At 32.6% G+C, this 16803-nt stretch overlaps 1 protein-coding gene across 1 annotated transcript in view; it reads right to left on the reverse strand.

Moving 5' to 3' along the window:
- Nucleotides 1–265: 265 nt before the first annotated feature.
- Nucleotides 266–16803, reverse strand: part of LOC113384923 (eIF-2-alpha kinase GCN2) — a 635046-nt gene continuing 618508 nt past the window's right edge. The window contains exon 31 of the mRNA XM_026622699.1: nt 266–392. Coding sequence (XP_026478484.1) covers nt 266–392 — 127 coding nt within the window. The remainder of the gene's footprint in view (nt 393–16803) is intronic.

The raw sequence follows: 16803 nt of genomic DNA on the forward strand, positions 1-16803 counted from the left end.
TGTTTTCTTAAAGATTCCATTTCTATAACAAGTCTCGAATAATTTAACACATAATTATTTTCTATTACTATTACTATTATTTTTCATGATTCATTATTACTATTTATATTACTATTTCATTATTATTATTACTATTTATAACTATTAAGTATTATTTTATAATTATTCAAATTCGTGAAAATAAAACAATTTAATTTGTAGTCAATTTAAAATAACGTATATTTTAAATATATTATATAATACCAATAATATATAATTATTGTAATCATAGCAATATGCGATATGTATAAGACAGAAGACTGTAAAAAGCTAGAACAGAATTTTCAGCTTCAGAAAGAACAGACAAAATTTTCTCCGCAACTTCCAACAAATATTTCTTTAATTTGGGATATCTGAAAATTAAAAACTCATTTTAGAAGTATACTTAAGCGATTTAATAAAAAAACTAGTAACATTATGGCTTAAAGGAAATTGATGGAACTTGCCGTTCCATTATTAAACATACAAATTAATCTTTGATAAATAACAACTGCCTTCAATATTTTCAAATATAAATACATACTGTAATTTTATAGTCTTTTTATAAAATATAGTCCTTTTATCAAATTAAACAATGAGCATATTGTAACGACAATAGGCATTGTCGCCAAAGGCTTACACAACACTCAGTGCAAATGATATCCCCCACCTATCTCTACTAGAGTTCCTGCAATATAAGGTGCAAGTCGCAGGTTAAAAATACTCAATAACAAATATAATATGCTCCAAGGAGGTCGGTTGGGTCCAGACGCAAGACCTTGGATCCGCTTAGTGTATAGTGGTGTGCGTGTTGTGCCAGGAGAAAAGAAGCGTTCCAGCAAAGGTCAGATTGTGTTGTTTGTTAGCTATTCCTCTATTAGTCCGTAAGTTCGCAACTCCGTTAGTCGTTAGTTCGTAACTCCGTTAGTCCGTAACTCCGTCACTCGGTCAGTTTGTTAATTAGCTTCCCGTAGGGTAGTTATAGTAATGGTCCAAAAATCGAAAATATTTTTTTTGCATTTCTCCACGTTTTGAACGCTGATTAGTTTATGGCGAAGGCAGGTCTAGAACGGAGCGTCCGATTTGAATAATTCAAAAAACATTTTACTTGTATTAACAAGATGAAGAACTGATCAAATTTTCATGAACGCTGGTCTAGCGGTTTCGGAGATCTAGTAAAAAAAGTAAAAAAAGCCATTTGGCGGTCAAAAAAGATCATTAGACATATGTACATCAAATTACCAAATATTTTAACAATAAGTATAAATTCTGTTTACATTCGTACCAATGTTTATCCGTTAGACGGCGACGCGGCACTTACGCGCTTCGATATTTCGTCTCTATGCAGTTAAAGCAGTACGATTGTTTTGAAAAAAGTTCAGAAATTCCAAAATATTTCCTAATAAATTTCTGTTCAAAGTTTTGTCAAAAATTTATAGTTTCTCAAAAATCTAAGTTTTTAAGAGTAATTTTTTTTCAAAAATGTTAATCTTTTAAAAAAAATTATTTTTGGTACTGGAAGTTCCAGCAATTTGCCTTAAGGCACGATGCTATGCGCCCCACTAGTTAGATCAGATCATTCAAATCGGATACTCCGGTCTCTCAAAAACTCGATTTGTATTATCTGCACTCCTTGCTCCGTATCTCCGTAATGGCTGGACCTGCCTTTGCCAAAAACTAACCAGCACATCTTTCTATCAATAGAAATCAAATGCATTTTGAACCATTCAAGTTGGTTGATCCGTTCGCCCGAAAACATGGCCGAAAAATGCGGACATACAAAACACACACACACACACACGCGCGCGCACGCACACATATCCATATTTTCTGAAGTATACCAAAATGTTCAAAAACCTTCAAAACGTAGAGAAATCGAAAACCCTACGGGAAGTTAATAATACTACTGAGCTTATAAAAAAAATTCAAATTTCTGCGAGGAGAGATAGAAAACGAATTAAGTATTTCTTCTTTGATCTGCTTTTTGAAAAGTTTCAAGTAACTTTCGATGAATTAAGGTATATTTAATAAAAAGTATACACGTAGAGCAGGGAGAGGCACAAAGGTCCAATTTGACTTTGAGCAAATATAAACTATGTTATGAAATCCAAACCAACTGTATCATTTCCAAAGCTTTCTAACCGCAAGACCATTGTCGTTACTTTGTAATACTCAAAGAATGAGTAAACAACGTCAAAAATCATTATTATCTAGGAATGTAGAACACACCTTAGAGGGAGCTAGTATTTAAGCTTCTGAATGAGTTCAGAGTCAGTATAAGCTAAGACGAGTATGAGTTAAGATCAGTATGAGTTGAGTCGTCATCAAATTTTCAATAAGTTAACTTCAATATAGTTCAGTCGTCATTAAGTTATCATAATGTTCAGAACAATATGAGTCAGTAGTATTTAGTAATAAATGGAAATATATTTAAGTTCAGTTGTTCAAGTTATATGTAACATGTACATGAATCATGAAATAAACATAAACATCAAAAGTCTTCATCTGTTTCACTGATTCGACTCCACAGTCTGTTAACAGCATGGTTAGCAGCAGGATGAATCTACATATTGTGGGCACCATCGCTTACAGGTTTACAGGTACAATTAACAATTGGTCATTAAACATATACTTTCACATAATTGATGATTTTTCTATCTGTGTCTAAAGATACAATTAACAATTGATCATATCTCCAATTTTTACAATAAGCTGTTTACTTTTGGGTTAAAAGATTGGTCATTATACCTAATCTATTGTAAAAAGTACATAATATTCAAATGCGCCCAGTGCATCTATAGCCACCGTCCATTGTTTTATTTAAATAACGCATCTACAAAAATTTTCAAATTAAAAATATAAAGTTTATACGCGATTTTAAAATAATGTCTCACCTTTTAGACACTCTCTGGATCGGAACGAATTTTTCAAGACTAAGACTGGCCAAATCGGTTTTGCCATTTTCGAGCTTCAGCGGATCATTTTATCGAGAGCTCTATTTTTATATATATAAGAAGATAATCTATTTGAAAACATTTAATATTCCTCGACCATTTCGTTATAACACGGGAAGTTCCAGAAATTTGCCTTAAGGCGCGTTGCCATACACCACTACTTAAAGATGATTTACTATATTAGAATTTAGGCATAGGACATGACTGTTCGTAAGTACAGTCATACCCTCACACCTCTAATCATAATTAGGTGAATTAAATGTACATTTTGTTTCATTCGTGTAGTTATTGATGTCAGTTTCCACAGATAATTACAGGGGGTTCATAGAAGTCGGGTTAAGGAGCTGGAGTAACCCTTTCGCAATGCTAAAATAATAAGTGGCAGTCATTGCGTTATCCCAGAAAGGGCCATCAACCCTTCTAAGTCATCACAATATTTTACAAATAACTTATGTGAATGTTTACACAAATTTATAGGAACAAAACTTAATCGAGCCAAGATAGAATTAAGACATCCAAAGTCCTTCTCATTGATGTTATTGTTTTTCGAAATATTAAAAAAAAAAAAGATTTTTTGAAATCTTGGCTTTTATGAAAATTTGAATAACTTTCAAACATTTTGAAAAAACCTTTTTTTTTAATTTCTGAAAAATTACGAAAATTTTCCAACAATCGAGAGTTTAGATTTATTAGAATAGGTCACCTGTTATAATAAGTAAAATGTATTTTGAATCATCGTCAAAAATTGTATTCACATGTAACATACACACATACACCATACAGTTCATACATATGCATTTTTGTTGGCATGCCTAAATGTTCAGAAAACCTTGAAATATAAAGATATGTAAAAAAATATTAATGTAGTTTTTATATGGTGTCTCATAAAAATTCCTATAGAAAAATTAAAATTATTATTTTAACATAATATTTATAGTTACTTATTGTTAGTATGAGTTACAATTCATATTTACTATTTATTTTATGACAACTATCGAATTATATTATTGTAATAAATAACAACATTTTTTAAAAACACAAAACAATGAAATAAAATATTTAAAATAGAGAATTACGCAGTCGCTACGTGGCTAATCAACATGTAACTAAGACAGATAATTAAATTGCAAACATAGTTGCAGAATTTCCAGGGGCAATAAAGAGGAATTACATTTGCGAATTACTGTTGAATTATACAAAAAAAACCCATAAGATCATTTATTTGAAACTCAATAGTAATTTAAAGTAGAAAAAAAGGAAACAATATAAATTATAAAATTTTAATTATTAACTTCCCGAAGGAGAAGTTTGTTTTCATAAAAAAATCTGATTCGATAATTTTATGTTTTCTCGACGTTTCAAGTCATTCTGAATCGAATAAGACCAAATTTCAAAAAATAAAATATGTGTGTGTGTATGTGAACAGATTTTTTGACGCAATTCGACGTTTTCTCAAAAACGGCCGGACCGATTTCAAAAATTCACAAGCCATTTGATGTATCTCGATAAGGACTAGCATTTTTCAATTTTGCGCGACGATCAGCCAAGCCGTTTCTTTGTAAATCGCAGAAAAGTGAAAAAAATTTCGTCCACGTTTTAGCTCGCAATTCTGAATCGATTTTGAAAATTAAAAACTCTTCGAGAGATAACGGTTGGGAATCTTGCTGATTGGTTTTTGGTGAAGATTGGCCAAGCCGTTTTCTTGTAATAAAGTGTTAAAACATTAAACATTAAAACACGATTTTTATGATTTTTTTTACGGTGGATACCATAGTCTTATACTAAAACATTACGGCCCTACGACAAATCGTTTAATTTTAAAAATTCTTAAAAGTTTGCAAAAAATAGTATCGTTTTTTTAGCATTTGTCCAAATTAGACATCCCATCAACGTTTGCTCAAACACGCATGAACCGATTTCAGAAAATTAGAAATCATTTGATGTATCCCAGTGAAGACTATCGTTTGTCAATTTTGTGCGATGATCGGCCGAGCCGTTTCTTTGTAATTTGGAAACAAGTGTTAAACTTTTCATCCACATTTAAGCTCATACTACCAAATCAATTTTGAAAAATTAAAAACTCTTCGAAATATATAAGTTAGGAAAGATACTAATTAGTTTTAGGTAAAAATCTACCGAGCCGATTTTCTGTAATTAACTGTTGAAAAAAAAAATAAGACGATTTTTATGGAACTTTTCTTGGCGATATATTTTATATCATGGTCTTATAGAACTTTTTAAAATATAACGGCCTTACAAGAAGTTCAATTTTAAAAATTCACTAAAATTTGAAAAAATGAGTAGCCTTTTTGACATTTGAAATTAAAATTAGACGATTTACTTGGTATAGCGATAGAGTGCTTGGTTCTAATGAACATACTAAACTAAACCATTGAAGTCCTACGAAAACTGGTTCAATTATAAAAATTGTTGATCTTTGAAAATTTGCTTTTAGAAAATACGTCGTGTTCGTTTTCAATTATGTGTAATAAATCCACTCGAAATACTTTTATTCACTCATAAATTAATTTATTTTAACATATCGGGTAATTGATATCAACTAGTTATATAGAAGAATTACTAGATTTGAGACTTTGTCGTTTTTTACTTATTTTTTTTCCTTTTTTGCCCCCCAATTAAAATACATGTTCGATAAAACATTTTTAACTTTTTTTAGGCGTAATATATCCGAGTTTTGGCGCCGATTCATTACGAAGATGAATCTTGGATTCACCATTATGCGCCTAAAACTAAACTACAGTCAAAACAGTACACTGCAAAGAGAAAAGCAGCACATGAAATAACAAAAACAGTTATTTCAATCGATTTTCTTCAAAAGCAAAAAAACCATTACGGGAGCATACTAAACATTATTACCTCACGAGCAAAAGAAACAAATTTCGGAAAACGACCACACTTCCAGGAAAAAAAATTCTGTTTGACCAAGACAGCGCGCCGTTATTTTTGCGTAGAAAAAATCCACCAGTTACGGTTGGAACTGCTTGACCATCCATCTTACTAAACTTATCTGGCCCCTAACGATATCGTGAATCACCAAGAAGCACAGTTAGCTGCAGCACATAATCGTGGAAACAACAGCTAACAGCTGAATCCAGATTAGCTTTTCATCAGAAACAATTGCTTACACATGAAGCGACAATACAAAGGTTAGTCTTATTATAGGCTCTTGACAAAAATCTGAAATAATACCTATTATTATTGATTAGGGCTTGCTTATAATTAAATAAATAAATTATAAGCTCTTCTTTCCTTTAAGTACACTGTAACTCGATAACCTTTGTAACAGATTAAGAGTAGCGAATTAGATATATTAAAGTTTAAACAAATTTTAGAAGGACTAAACTCAAAGAAGAGTGCATTCCAAAATGTATTAATCCAAATTGCAATTAATTTTTATGACGATAATCTCTATGATAATTATACTAAATGCAGTGTAATTCTAACGAAAACCATTAAAACATTTAAAATAGATCACGGCTCAAATAGTGGCCTTGGTAACAAGTCATATCAAACGAATCATATTAAATTGGCTGAAACTAGTTTAACTCTTTTTGACGGTACAGATGTTACAGACTCAATTCACATTGACCAAAATATTAACAATTCCCAAAAATTCTTTTACCTAAAATCCTGCTTAGAAGGCGAAGCAGGTAATATAATCAAATCTCTACCTGCTACCGCGGACAACTATATAAATGCTTGGAAATTGCTAAAATCGCAGTACGTAAATAAAAGAATTATATAAAACAACCATATAAAAACGTTAGTCAACTCTACGTCGATTCGATTTGAATCAACTCTCAATAAATCTAGCAATGATACAGACATTAAGTCGCATAGGGTAACACAAGAAACTACCTCAGTACATTTATTAATTTTTAACAATAAATTAACAAAACTTCATTTATGTCGACTTATCAAATAGAACCAATGCAACGAAAGTACTAATTTTAAATAAACAAAATCAAACAAATAACCTAAATTAAGCTAAATATAACGTAAATGAATTTAATTCTAACTATCAAAATCTCTCATATGATCAGAATTCTTGTCTTATTGGCGATAAAACATAAGCCAGGACAGTGTATTCAATCTCTTCATTCAATTATTTTGAATTTACTTCTAGAATTATCATTATAAATAAAAAATCAACAATAAATCAATCTTGGTCACAACTACGCATTCCAAATAGAAATCTGGAACCAATAGAGTTGAAGAATGCTAGAAACTGGTCAGATTTGACAGTGTCATATCGGCAGTAAACTGGAGAAACGGCAATGTCGAATGGTACTACTTTCACTAATACTGTGGTGACCCGTAAACGAATGGCATCGTATTTAGTGAGATCTTGATGGCGTAAATTTGATTTTATGGAAACTGCGCTTCCAGCATGACTGGTTACGTCAGGATGTTGCGTGTAATATGCCCTGTAGTTGGGTGTAGAATGTTGAATGTAGCACCACATGGCGATTCGCTTATTAACAGTATGTCAATTTTAAGCTCAGGAAGAAAGTGAGTAATTTCACGTCTGTATTGGCAGATGCCATTGGCATTCCATATAGCAATTTTTAATAAATTAGCCATTATTTAACTTCACTCACTACAAGAGATAGCATATTCATAATCGTTGATTACGGATGTGATTACAGAAACTTTTTGATTTACATGATTTTATGTTTTTAAAACCAGTGAGTAGATCAAATGATCTGATGTTTTATTGATGTAGGAAATTCTTTCACAATTTTTGGTAACATTTGGCAACGAAGGATTCTGTTGTTGGAATGTCTAATTTTTTAGTCGAGTTTTTGGTGTGTTTCGAAAAAAAGGGCAACCCTTATAGTTGGCGGAATGTTCGTCGCCGCAAAGGAAGCAGCAGACTGGAGTGTCCTTCGGTTTTTCACACGCAGATGTAGGATGAGCATCACCACATTTTAAACAAGCATAAGGTCGATTAAAATATGTTCTAGTGTGGCCGTAGAGCTGACATCTATGGCAGTGGATAACGTCCTTGGTTCGTCTCGGCGGTTCAAAAAACACAATTTGACTCATTAGTGAATCAATTTGTGAATGGCCGAATTGTTGTTATTTAGTTCTATTTTCACAAAAAATATGTTTATGGCTTTTTGAAATGCGTTGCTTCAAATTTATAATGTTTCTCACTGTATGTCCGTATTTCTCAATGGCTGTTTTGAATTCATTTATGTCGGTAAAGTGCATATATTTGAGCACCACTCTAAATGCTCGCTCGCTACTTATTTAATAAGTATGGAATATAATATTGTTATTATTCATTAAATTGATGGCCTTTCTAAAAACGTCGGCCAAAGGCATTGACAGAGGCAGAGTTTTTGAGACGATTTGACCCGGTTGTAAAGCGGCACTAATTGTTTGCATCATGTCGGCAAAATCAATGACATTGTATATGAATTGGAGGCGGTTACATTGGTCTGACTGTTTGTTGTGTTTGTAACATTATTAACGTTATCAGTGTTAATTGGGATTTCGTTTGATAAGGCACTGAATTTGTTGGTCAACTTCAGAGTATTAATTTTTGCATCCCACACTTTACGCTTTTTAGCACTACACGGGACTGTCTGCCACTTGTTTATATTTGTCGGCGCTACGTTTAACACTGAATTAACACTGCTACACTCCAGTCGAGTTTCGGCAGCCGTGAGGAGCACATCGTCCGCAGGTAGAAATTGAATTATTTTTGTGAAGTGTAAGTTACATAACAGATCATGGATACCGATAGTGAGCCGCCGGACCTCGGCGGCAGTCCCTTGTCAGATATTGATTTCGAAACAGATAGTGCGAGCGAATTCGAAGAGGAAAAAAACACACATTATGTAGCACATAATTCGGTAAATATTAATAATGTAAATAATGAAGCAAGTGATAATTCTAATAAAAGTAGTGAGTTAAACAGTAACAGTGTAGCAGAAAGTGTAAATAAAAAGTTAAAAACAGACTCAATATTAGGCTTAAATTCAGTACAAAGAAATGGAAACAGTATTATAACAAATGAAATCAGTGACCCAAAAAGTAATTGGTACAACATGTAAAACGAAAAAGATGATCCAAAACAATAGATATGCCAAAGCAGCCAGCACATTCAGTCATTATAAGTCCTACCAAAGCCACTTCCCATAAATTCTTAGTAATATAAGAAGTAATTCAGTCCATTCAAATATTAATAGATATGACATACTTTCTGATTTGAAAGAAAAGGAAGAGTTATACGATCAAAATAATATAATGAGAATCAATAAGCCAAAAAATAGTCTAAACAGAAATCACAGCAGAAATATTTATAATAGAAACCTTGGGAATCGGTCAAGTGACATGAAAATAGACAGAAGCGAGATTGATACTCTACGTAACAGGATTCACATTAAAAGAAACACAAATATAACGGAAGATCGTTTTGCTAAACTTTACTTTTATAGTTCAAAATAAAATCAATTATGGATAATATAAAAATTGTACAACTAAACTGAAAATCTTCACATAGTAACAAAGGCAGCATAGAATCATTTTTGTTTGATAACAAAATATTGATAGCATGTCTCTCAGAGACATGGCTAAACAAAAATCTTTACTACAATTTTAATAACTACTATCTAATAAGAGATGATAGATTTGATGGCTACGGAGGATCAGCTATATTGATAAACAATAGTATTTCGTTCAAACAAATTCAGATATCAAATAACAACCACAAAATCCAAATTTGTGCTATTCAGATAAACTCACCAGTTCCAATAACGATAGCAAGAATATATTGTGCTCCAAACAATAATATTGATCACCAAGATTTACAACATATTATACAACAGATGAAGTTCCCATGCATTATAACTGGAGATTTTAATGCGCATCATACGGCTTGGAGATGCCAAATATGCGATAACAGAGGAGCTCCCCAAGTGTAGCAACGAGAGCAGATTGGAAAGTTATTCACGAAATACAAGGATCGGATCACATCCCAATTATTATAACACTGGAGATGATGTTGAACACCATTTCTTACATAAATCCTTCGACTAAATGGAATACAAAAAATGTAGATTCAAAAACATACTCCTTAATAGAATCAATGATGGATAACATAACAATAAATCAAAGAATAGAAAACTTATATGACGATTTTATAAGAGTAATAAATATTGCAAATGAATTCTGCATTAAAAAACAAAAAGCTATATACATCAGGAAATATTCACCAGCAATGTGGTGGAATAATGAATGTCAGAAAATATTTCTTGAAAGAAGAAAAGCGTATAAAAATATATAAAAAATAATAACTTCTAAAATTTCCAAAATTATAACGAAGTGAATGCAGGAGCAAAAATTATTTAAAAAGAGTAAAAAAGAAAGTTGGATAAAATTTGTCAGCGAGTTAAACAAAGAGACCAATATTGGACAACTATGGAAGACAGGTAAAAGGATTAACAATAAAAACTATAAATTACCTTATAAAAAGACTATGTTTGGAGAAATATTCATAAAACAGTTATTAGATACATTAGTTCCAATCGGAAGCGACACCCCTCCAGTGTACGACAATAACTCTCTTACGGTGGATAATACGTTCCTGCCCATCTCATTGGAAGAAACTGAACGAGCTATCAAAAAGAATTCAAATACTTCACAGGGAATCGACAATATTCACTACGTCATGATTCATAACCTTCCAAAAAATGCCAAACTAATATTAACTAAAATATTTAATGAAATTGTTCTTCAGAATTACATCCCGCCGGACTGGAAATGCCAAATCATAGTTCCTATCTTAAAAAGTGATAAGAATCCTCAAGATCCTACATCTTACAGACCCATAGTCTTACCGTCACGTGTTAATAAGACTTTCGAAATAATTTTAAAGAATCGACTAGAATGGCTTATAGAAAATCAATCCTTATTAAGCAATATTCAATATGGCTTCAAAAAGGGTAAAGGTACTATGGATTATCTAACAAGACTAGTAAATGATATACAAATCTCCAATTCCAACAACTTCTTAATGTTGATTCCTACGGACATAAATGAAGCTTATGAATGTGTTGATCACAAAGTCCTAAATGATAAACTAAAAAATTTCAACATTCCGAATAGTGTCAAAAATGTTATTATGAAAATGGTGACGGATAGACATATATTCTTAAAAGCTAATGCTAAACTACATGGGCCATTACAAATAAAGCAATATCTCAGGGATCAATCCTTTCACCTTTATTATTCAATATATATATATATATATGGCTGATCTAAACAAGGCATTTAGTGGATCTACAAAAATCTTGCAATATGCAGATGACGTATGCTTCTATACATCGCATAAAACTATGAATGAATGCTCAAGACACATTAGCACTTCCATGATCCAAATGCAACAGTGGTTATTAGCTAACAACTTAAGTATATCCAGTTCAAAAACATCAGCCATTGTATTCAGTAGACGTAAAAAAGTGATTGATGCAACCTCCTTATTAATTGACAATCTAAGAATACCTTTGAATAGAGTAATTAAAATTCTAGGCCTTACGTTGGACGATAAACTAACATTCAAAGAACACATTAATAAAATACCATTAAAAACGGAACAAGGAATAAACATTCTCAGATCGATTGCAAAAACCAGTTGGGGGGCGGATCCCACTATCTGTATTAGAATCTACAGAGCATTAATTAGAGTTTTTTATATCGGAATGGATCAAAACTGATGTTGATGAAACTAGACAAAATACAATATTCGGCCCTAAGAACCTGCTTAGGTGCAGTGAGATCGACCCCTACTAATATCTTAGGAGTAGAGGCGGCTGAACCTCCATAGAAGACCAGATGAAATATGTTAGTGGACTACTTCTTGCTGAGAAAATTACACAATGACTGCAATAATATTCCAGAACAATTGAAAAAATTGCATGCTCTCATTGCGTCCAGAGGTTACTGGCGCAATAAGCAGAAACCTATTTTGATTAAGAGCCTTGAAAAATTATCAGACAACCTAAATGATATAATAAAAAACCCAAAAAATCTAAGTTTTATGTATCAACAAGAATTTTCGGGAGTTACTCAAAACGTTCATCTAAACAGAGAGTTAGTGGATACGGGTATACTAAATTCTGAAGAACGCGATGAACTCTTCAGTCAAAAAATTGATACAATATGGCCCAGCAATCGATATTTGTTTACAGATGGATCTAAAATTAATAACTTGGTAGGGGACGCAATCTTGTACCCAACAAGCAATACTAGGAGACTCTTAAGGTTCCTCGGGGACGCAAGCATATTTATGGCGGAGCTGATTTGCATAAAAGTCGCCATTGAGTTAGCAATAGAACACGGCTTCCAAAAAGTGGTTATTTTCACCGACAGCCGTAGTGCTTTAGAATCAATAAACAACTGGGAAAATTCGACCAGCAACATTGTTTATGAAATCGTGTCTCTGTTGGACCAATTAACTTTTATGAGATTCGACATACACGTTGCCTGGGTTAGAGGCCACTCGGCTATATTCAACAACGACCTGGTTGACATTTTGGCTAAACGGGCGTGTTACGTTGAGGAAATCTATGGAAAAGTCCCGGCACTGGATTACAAGCAAAAAGCAAAAAACATGGCCAAACAAGAGTGGCAAGCGGACTATACAGAATCACTAAGAACTCGAGGCCGCAAATATGGCCAGCATTTTGTAAATGTGGAACATACACCCTGGTTCGACAAAGTAAATAAGGAGAGAAAGTTTTATCACTTTAATATGTAGATTGAGAACCGGTCATGCGAAATATAAAGAACATTTGAAGAAAATCGACATTTTACTGGATTATACATGTAGCTGAGGGAGTCAACCAGAATCCTTAAACCATATTTTTTTCGAATGTTGCAATTATCAAGTTTAGAAGAGGAGGTTTTATTTTTATTTGGAGAAAGAAGAAGTACAGTTTCCAACCAGTGTCTCCCAGCTTCTTAGCTTACAGTCTGTAGAAATATATAACAATATAATAGATTATTTAAAACTATGTAAAGTAGATATATAGAAAGAGGAAACAAGTTTAGTTAACATTAACTCTAGAAATTATTAAGTGTAATTATGTGATTATGGCAATAAGGATGTACCAGATGCTAAGATAATTAATTAATAAATTAATAAATTAATACTGCTACAACACGGTTGTTCGAGTGCGTTTTATGATTAATATTGTTGATATTACTTGGAGATGTTATTATTTCACTTTGATTTCCGTTCGCTTACGTTCGACGCCATTGTACGTATGATTCACACAAACTAGGGCATACAATAATTTTATTTTAATCGATATGCGCCATACGGTCTCCCGGACAGAACTGAGACATAAATTGACTTGGATTTATGCGTTAGCTAAGTCTATAGACGTTTTTCTTTTTAGTCTTCTGGTGTAGTTTATTGACATAACCGTTTTGGCAAGCTCATTAGGATGATTCTCCAGTCGATGTCTGTAGTTAGTCTTATGATTTATTAATAATAATATTAATAATCTTATTATATGCAATATTATTATATGCTGTCCCCCAAAGTGTATTATTAATAATATTATAATATGCTGTCCCCCAAAGTGTTATTCCGTAAGTCTAAATGAGTTTTAGAATAACTTTATAAATCAATAGTTTATTGTGTGTCGATAGTCGATAGGAAACAAGCTGAGCAGTACTTCTTTTTATGTAGAGTTGCATTTATCTATTCGACAATTCTATGTGTGTATTCCATGGTGGAATGAACATTCGAAAACCGAATTGATAAACCTGGATTATAGATTTATCATGGAGTTTTGTTTGATCTTTTTAAAATTTTGGAGAAGGTCATAGTAGACTTATAGTAGGCTTATATAGTAGAGGTAGATAGTAGGTCAGTATGACTTCAGTAGATAAGAATTTTTTCTATTTTAGCAATAAGAATCACTTTAGCTATATCCCACGCCTTAGGGAATACTTTTAATCTTAGACGAGTGTTAAAAAGCAAATAAATAGACCTTTTCTTGATGACTCTTAGTCCAAGTGTTATCACTATTTCTAATGGGCTTTAATGGAAATATAAGTTGTTCGAAATGTAGTAGCTGTTCATATAAAGTAATTTGTGTCCTTGGTAGCCGTCAGGTATTTGATTCTTATTTTGAATACATCTTTGTATTCCTTCGGTAATCTTTTTACTTCTTTACAGGCACTGTTAAACCTTGTTTTATCTTGAAGAGATCTTGATGTTTGCCATATTTTTCGAAGTCGTCTTTCAATTGCAATGCGTTGTTTGATGTAGTGGATTATTAAGTTCACTAGTGGTTGTAATTGAAGGAGTGCTATTTAGTGATGAATAATGTAGCGCTTTGGTGAGATGATTTACCGCGTTAGTTATGTCCTTTTTTGACATTAATAACATATTACAATTTAAGTTGTTATCCAGCAGTTCTCTAAATTTGTTCCAGTAAGTGAATTTGTTGGTCAGGTGGAGTTTTAAGTTAATCGGTGGTTGTTTACAAAAAAATGGTTAATATGACAGGACAGTTGACAGAGCTCAAATCTAGACTATCTTGGGGTTTCATATTACTGATTGTTATTCCTTTTGTAATATAAAAGTCTAACAGATCAGGATTTTTGTTTGGGTCGCTCGGCCAATAAGTTGGTTCACCAGTTGAGATCGGGATTAAATTGTTCATTAGCATTGAGCTCTTGAGCTCACGTCCTCTTGGTGAGTTTTGATCCTCACTATGGATGTTTCGCGTTATAGGGTTTGTTGTGAACTGGAGCATTAATTTAAGTCAGTAAAGAGATACTCACTGACTGAAAGCGTGGTAAAAAATATACGATTACTAAAATTATTATTATGTAGTAGATTTTTGTACGATTACCTACAGTCGAAGCGTTTACATCGCACAATATTATCAGTATAACCGTCAGTCCACCTGCAGTCAAATAATAATAAACAAATTATACATGTACTGTGTAGATATCTAAAACCCCCTTGTGGCTACTCGCAAATGAATTTAATTTGCTGTCTATCAAAAAAATAATTCAATTGTGTTGTTAATTGTTATTGTTAATTGTGTTTAATTCAAGTGAATTAAAAGTGTTAGTGACATGAGTGACACTGCCCACGGGCATGTAAATAATTCCGAGATTAACCGGACCTGACCCACCAAAATCGGTGCTTGTGTATCAAGCGCAATACAAACATTATATAACACAAGCACGAAATTAAACACAGAAATTAAATATAAAATCAAACCGAGTGTGGGAGTAGTAATGTATGTAAAAGTATAAACTCCACTTATATAAAAATATATAAAATGTATTGATTATAAAAATATTACGATATCAAAATGACAAGTCCAATTGTTTTCTCTCATGACTAGCCTGCTTGATCCCCACACACTCCCTGCCCAGTGTTGACTTCACAGTTTAAAAAGAAAATACAGGGAAACACATTATAAAAATATGGTGGGAAAGCAGATTATAGCAGTATTGTGGTACTAGTCAATTAATAGTTTCCATGTTTCATCGGCAGATCCACCGTATGGTAGGTAATTCGACCTTCCATCATCTCCATTCTCTGCATAAGGTTCTGAATAAAAATCATGTGGTGAATTTCCTGAACCTCGATGTCTTGGTGAACTTCTAAGATTCAGCCTCGATCTACTAATTTTAATTTCTATAATATTTTGGGTAAACAGATGGCGTTCTGTAAGATTATAAATTTTCGCAATGATTAAAATAATCTAGTCGACTTCAGTAGCCCTTTGGATCATACATCTGATTCTCGAATCCTTTGTGGCTCTGTGACAAACACTTTTATCAATTGCTCACCATTTTCACTACCATCATAATTAATTGGAATTAGTTATATCAGAATTACTTAACGTTTGGAATGCATTATTTATTGGTACAGTTTCTATTTCTGCAGGCGTTGCATTCGTATCTGGTGGGTTCTTATCAGAGAAAGAAATTGGCACTTTATCCAAATCAGAATTATTGGTTTCTTTAACATAAAAGACCAGAATTGTGGAATCCAATAAATAATTTATGTCATCATTTTGTTTTGACCCGTCTCTGTCACCGATAATGGAAGGTAGCATCAAATGACGATTTGTTGAGTTAACGGACAAGGAGAGGTTGAATTGCATTCCAATAAAAAGTCCAGGATCCAAATTATTTTTTGTCAGAAATAAACACTGAAGTCGTGGTATACCGAATGAGTAACCATAAAAGCCGGTTCAGGTAGTAAGTGCGTTAACTATGATGAACCAAGGACTGGACGTACCTTATAAGTCGTCTCTGAAGACCAGTGATTATGGTGCTGCATCAAAATCTATATTTCTTAAATCCTCGAAAAATAAAACTCCTTCTTTGTCTTCATCTCCATCGCCGTGAGTCACCAATGTGGGAGTAGTAATGTGTGTAAAAGTATAAACTCCACTTGTATAAAAATATATAAAATTTATTGATTATAAAAAAATTACGATATCAAAATGACAAGTCCAATTGTTTTCTCTCATGACTAGTCTGCTTGATCCCCACACGAGCATTAGCAAAAGTGCCAAAGAAAATTAAATTAAATTCAGATACTATTCCAGAAATGTTAAAATCTGGTACTATGAATAAAATTGAAAATAAACAAATTAAACTGAATACTCCTAGTGAAATTAGCCAAAATATAAAATGAAACATACTTGTTTAGAGCAAAGTTAAAATGTAATGGAAGTTGCCAAAATGAACGATGTTAATAGTGAATCAACTATTGTTACTAGGGCTGTACATCCGTTCAATACAAAAAGCGCTC

Source organism: Ctenocephalides felis, unplaced genomic scaffold, assembly GCF_003426905.1.
Source record: "Ctenocephalides felis isolate EL2017-DRISC unplaced genomic scaffold, ASM342690v1 CF-g0.4_SCAFFOLD_03571, whole genome shotgun sequence".
In the NCBI taxonomy this organism is placed as follows: domain Eukaryota; kingdom Metazoa; phylum Arthropoda; class Insecta; order Siphonaptera; family Pulicidae; genus Ctenocephalides; species Ctenocephalides felis.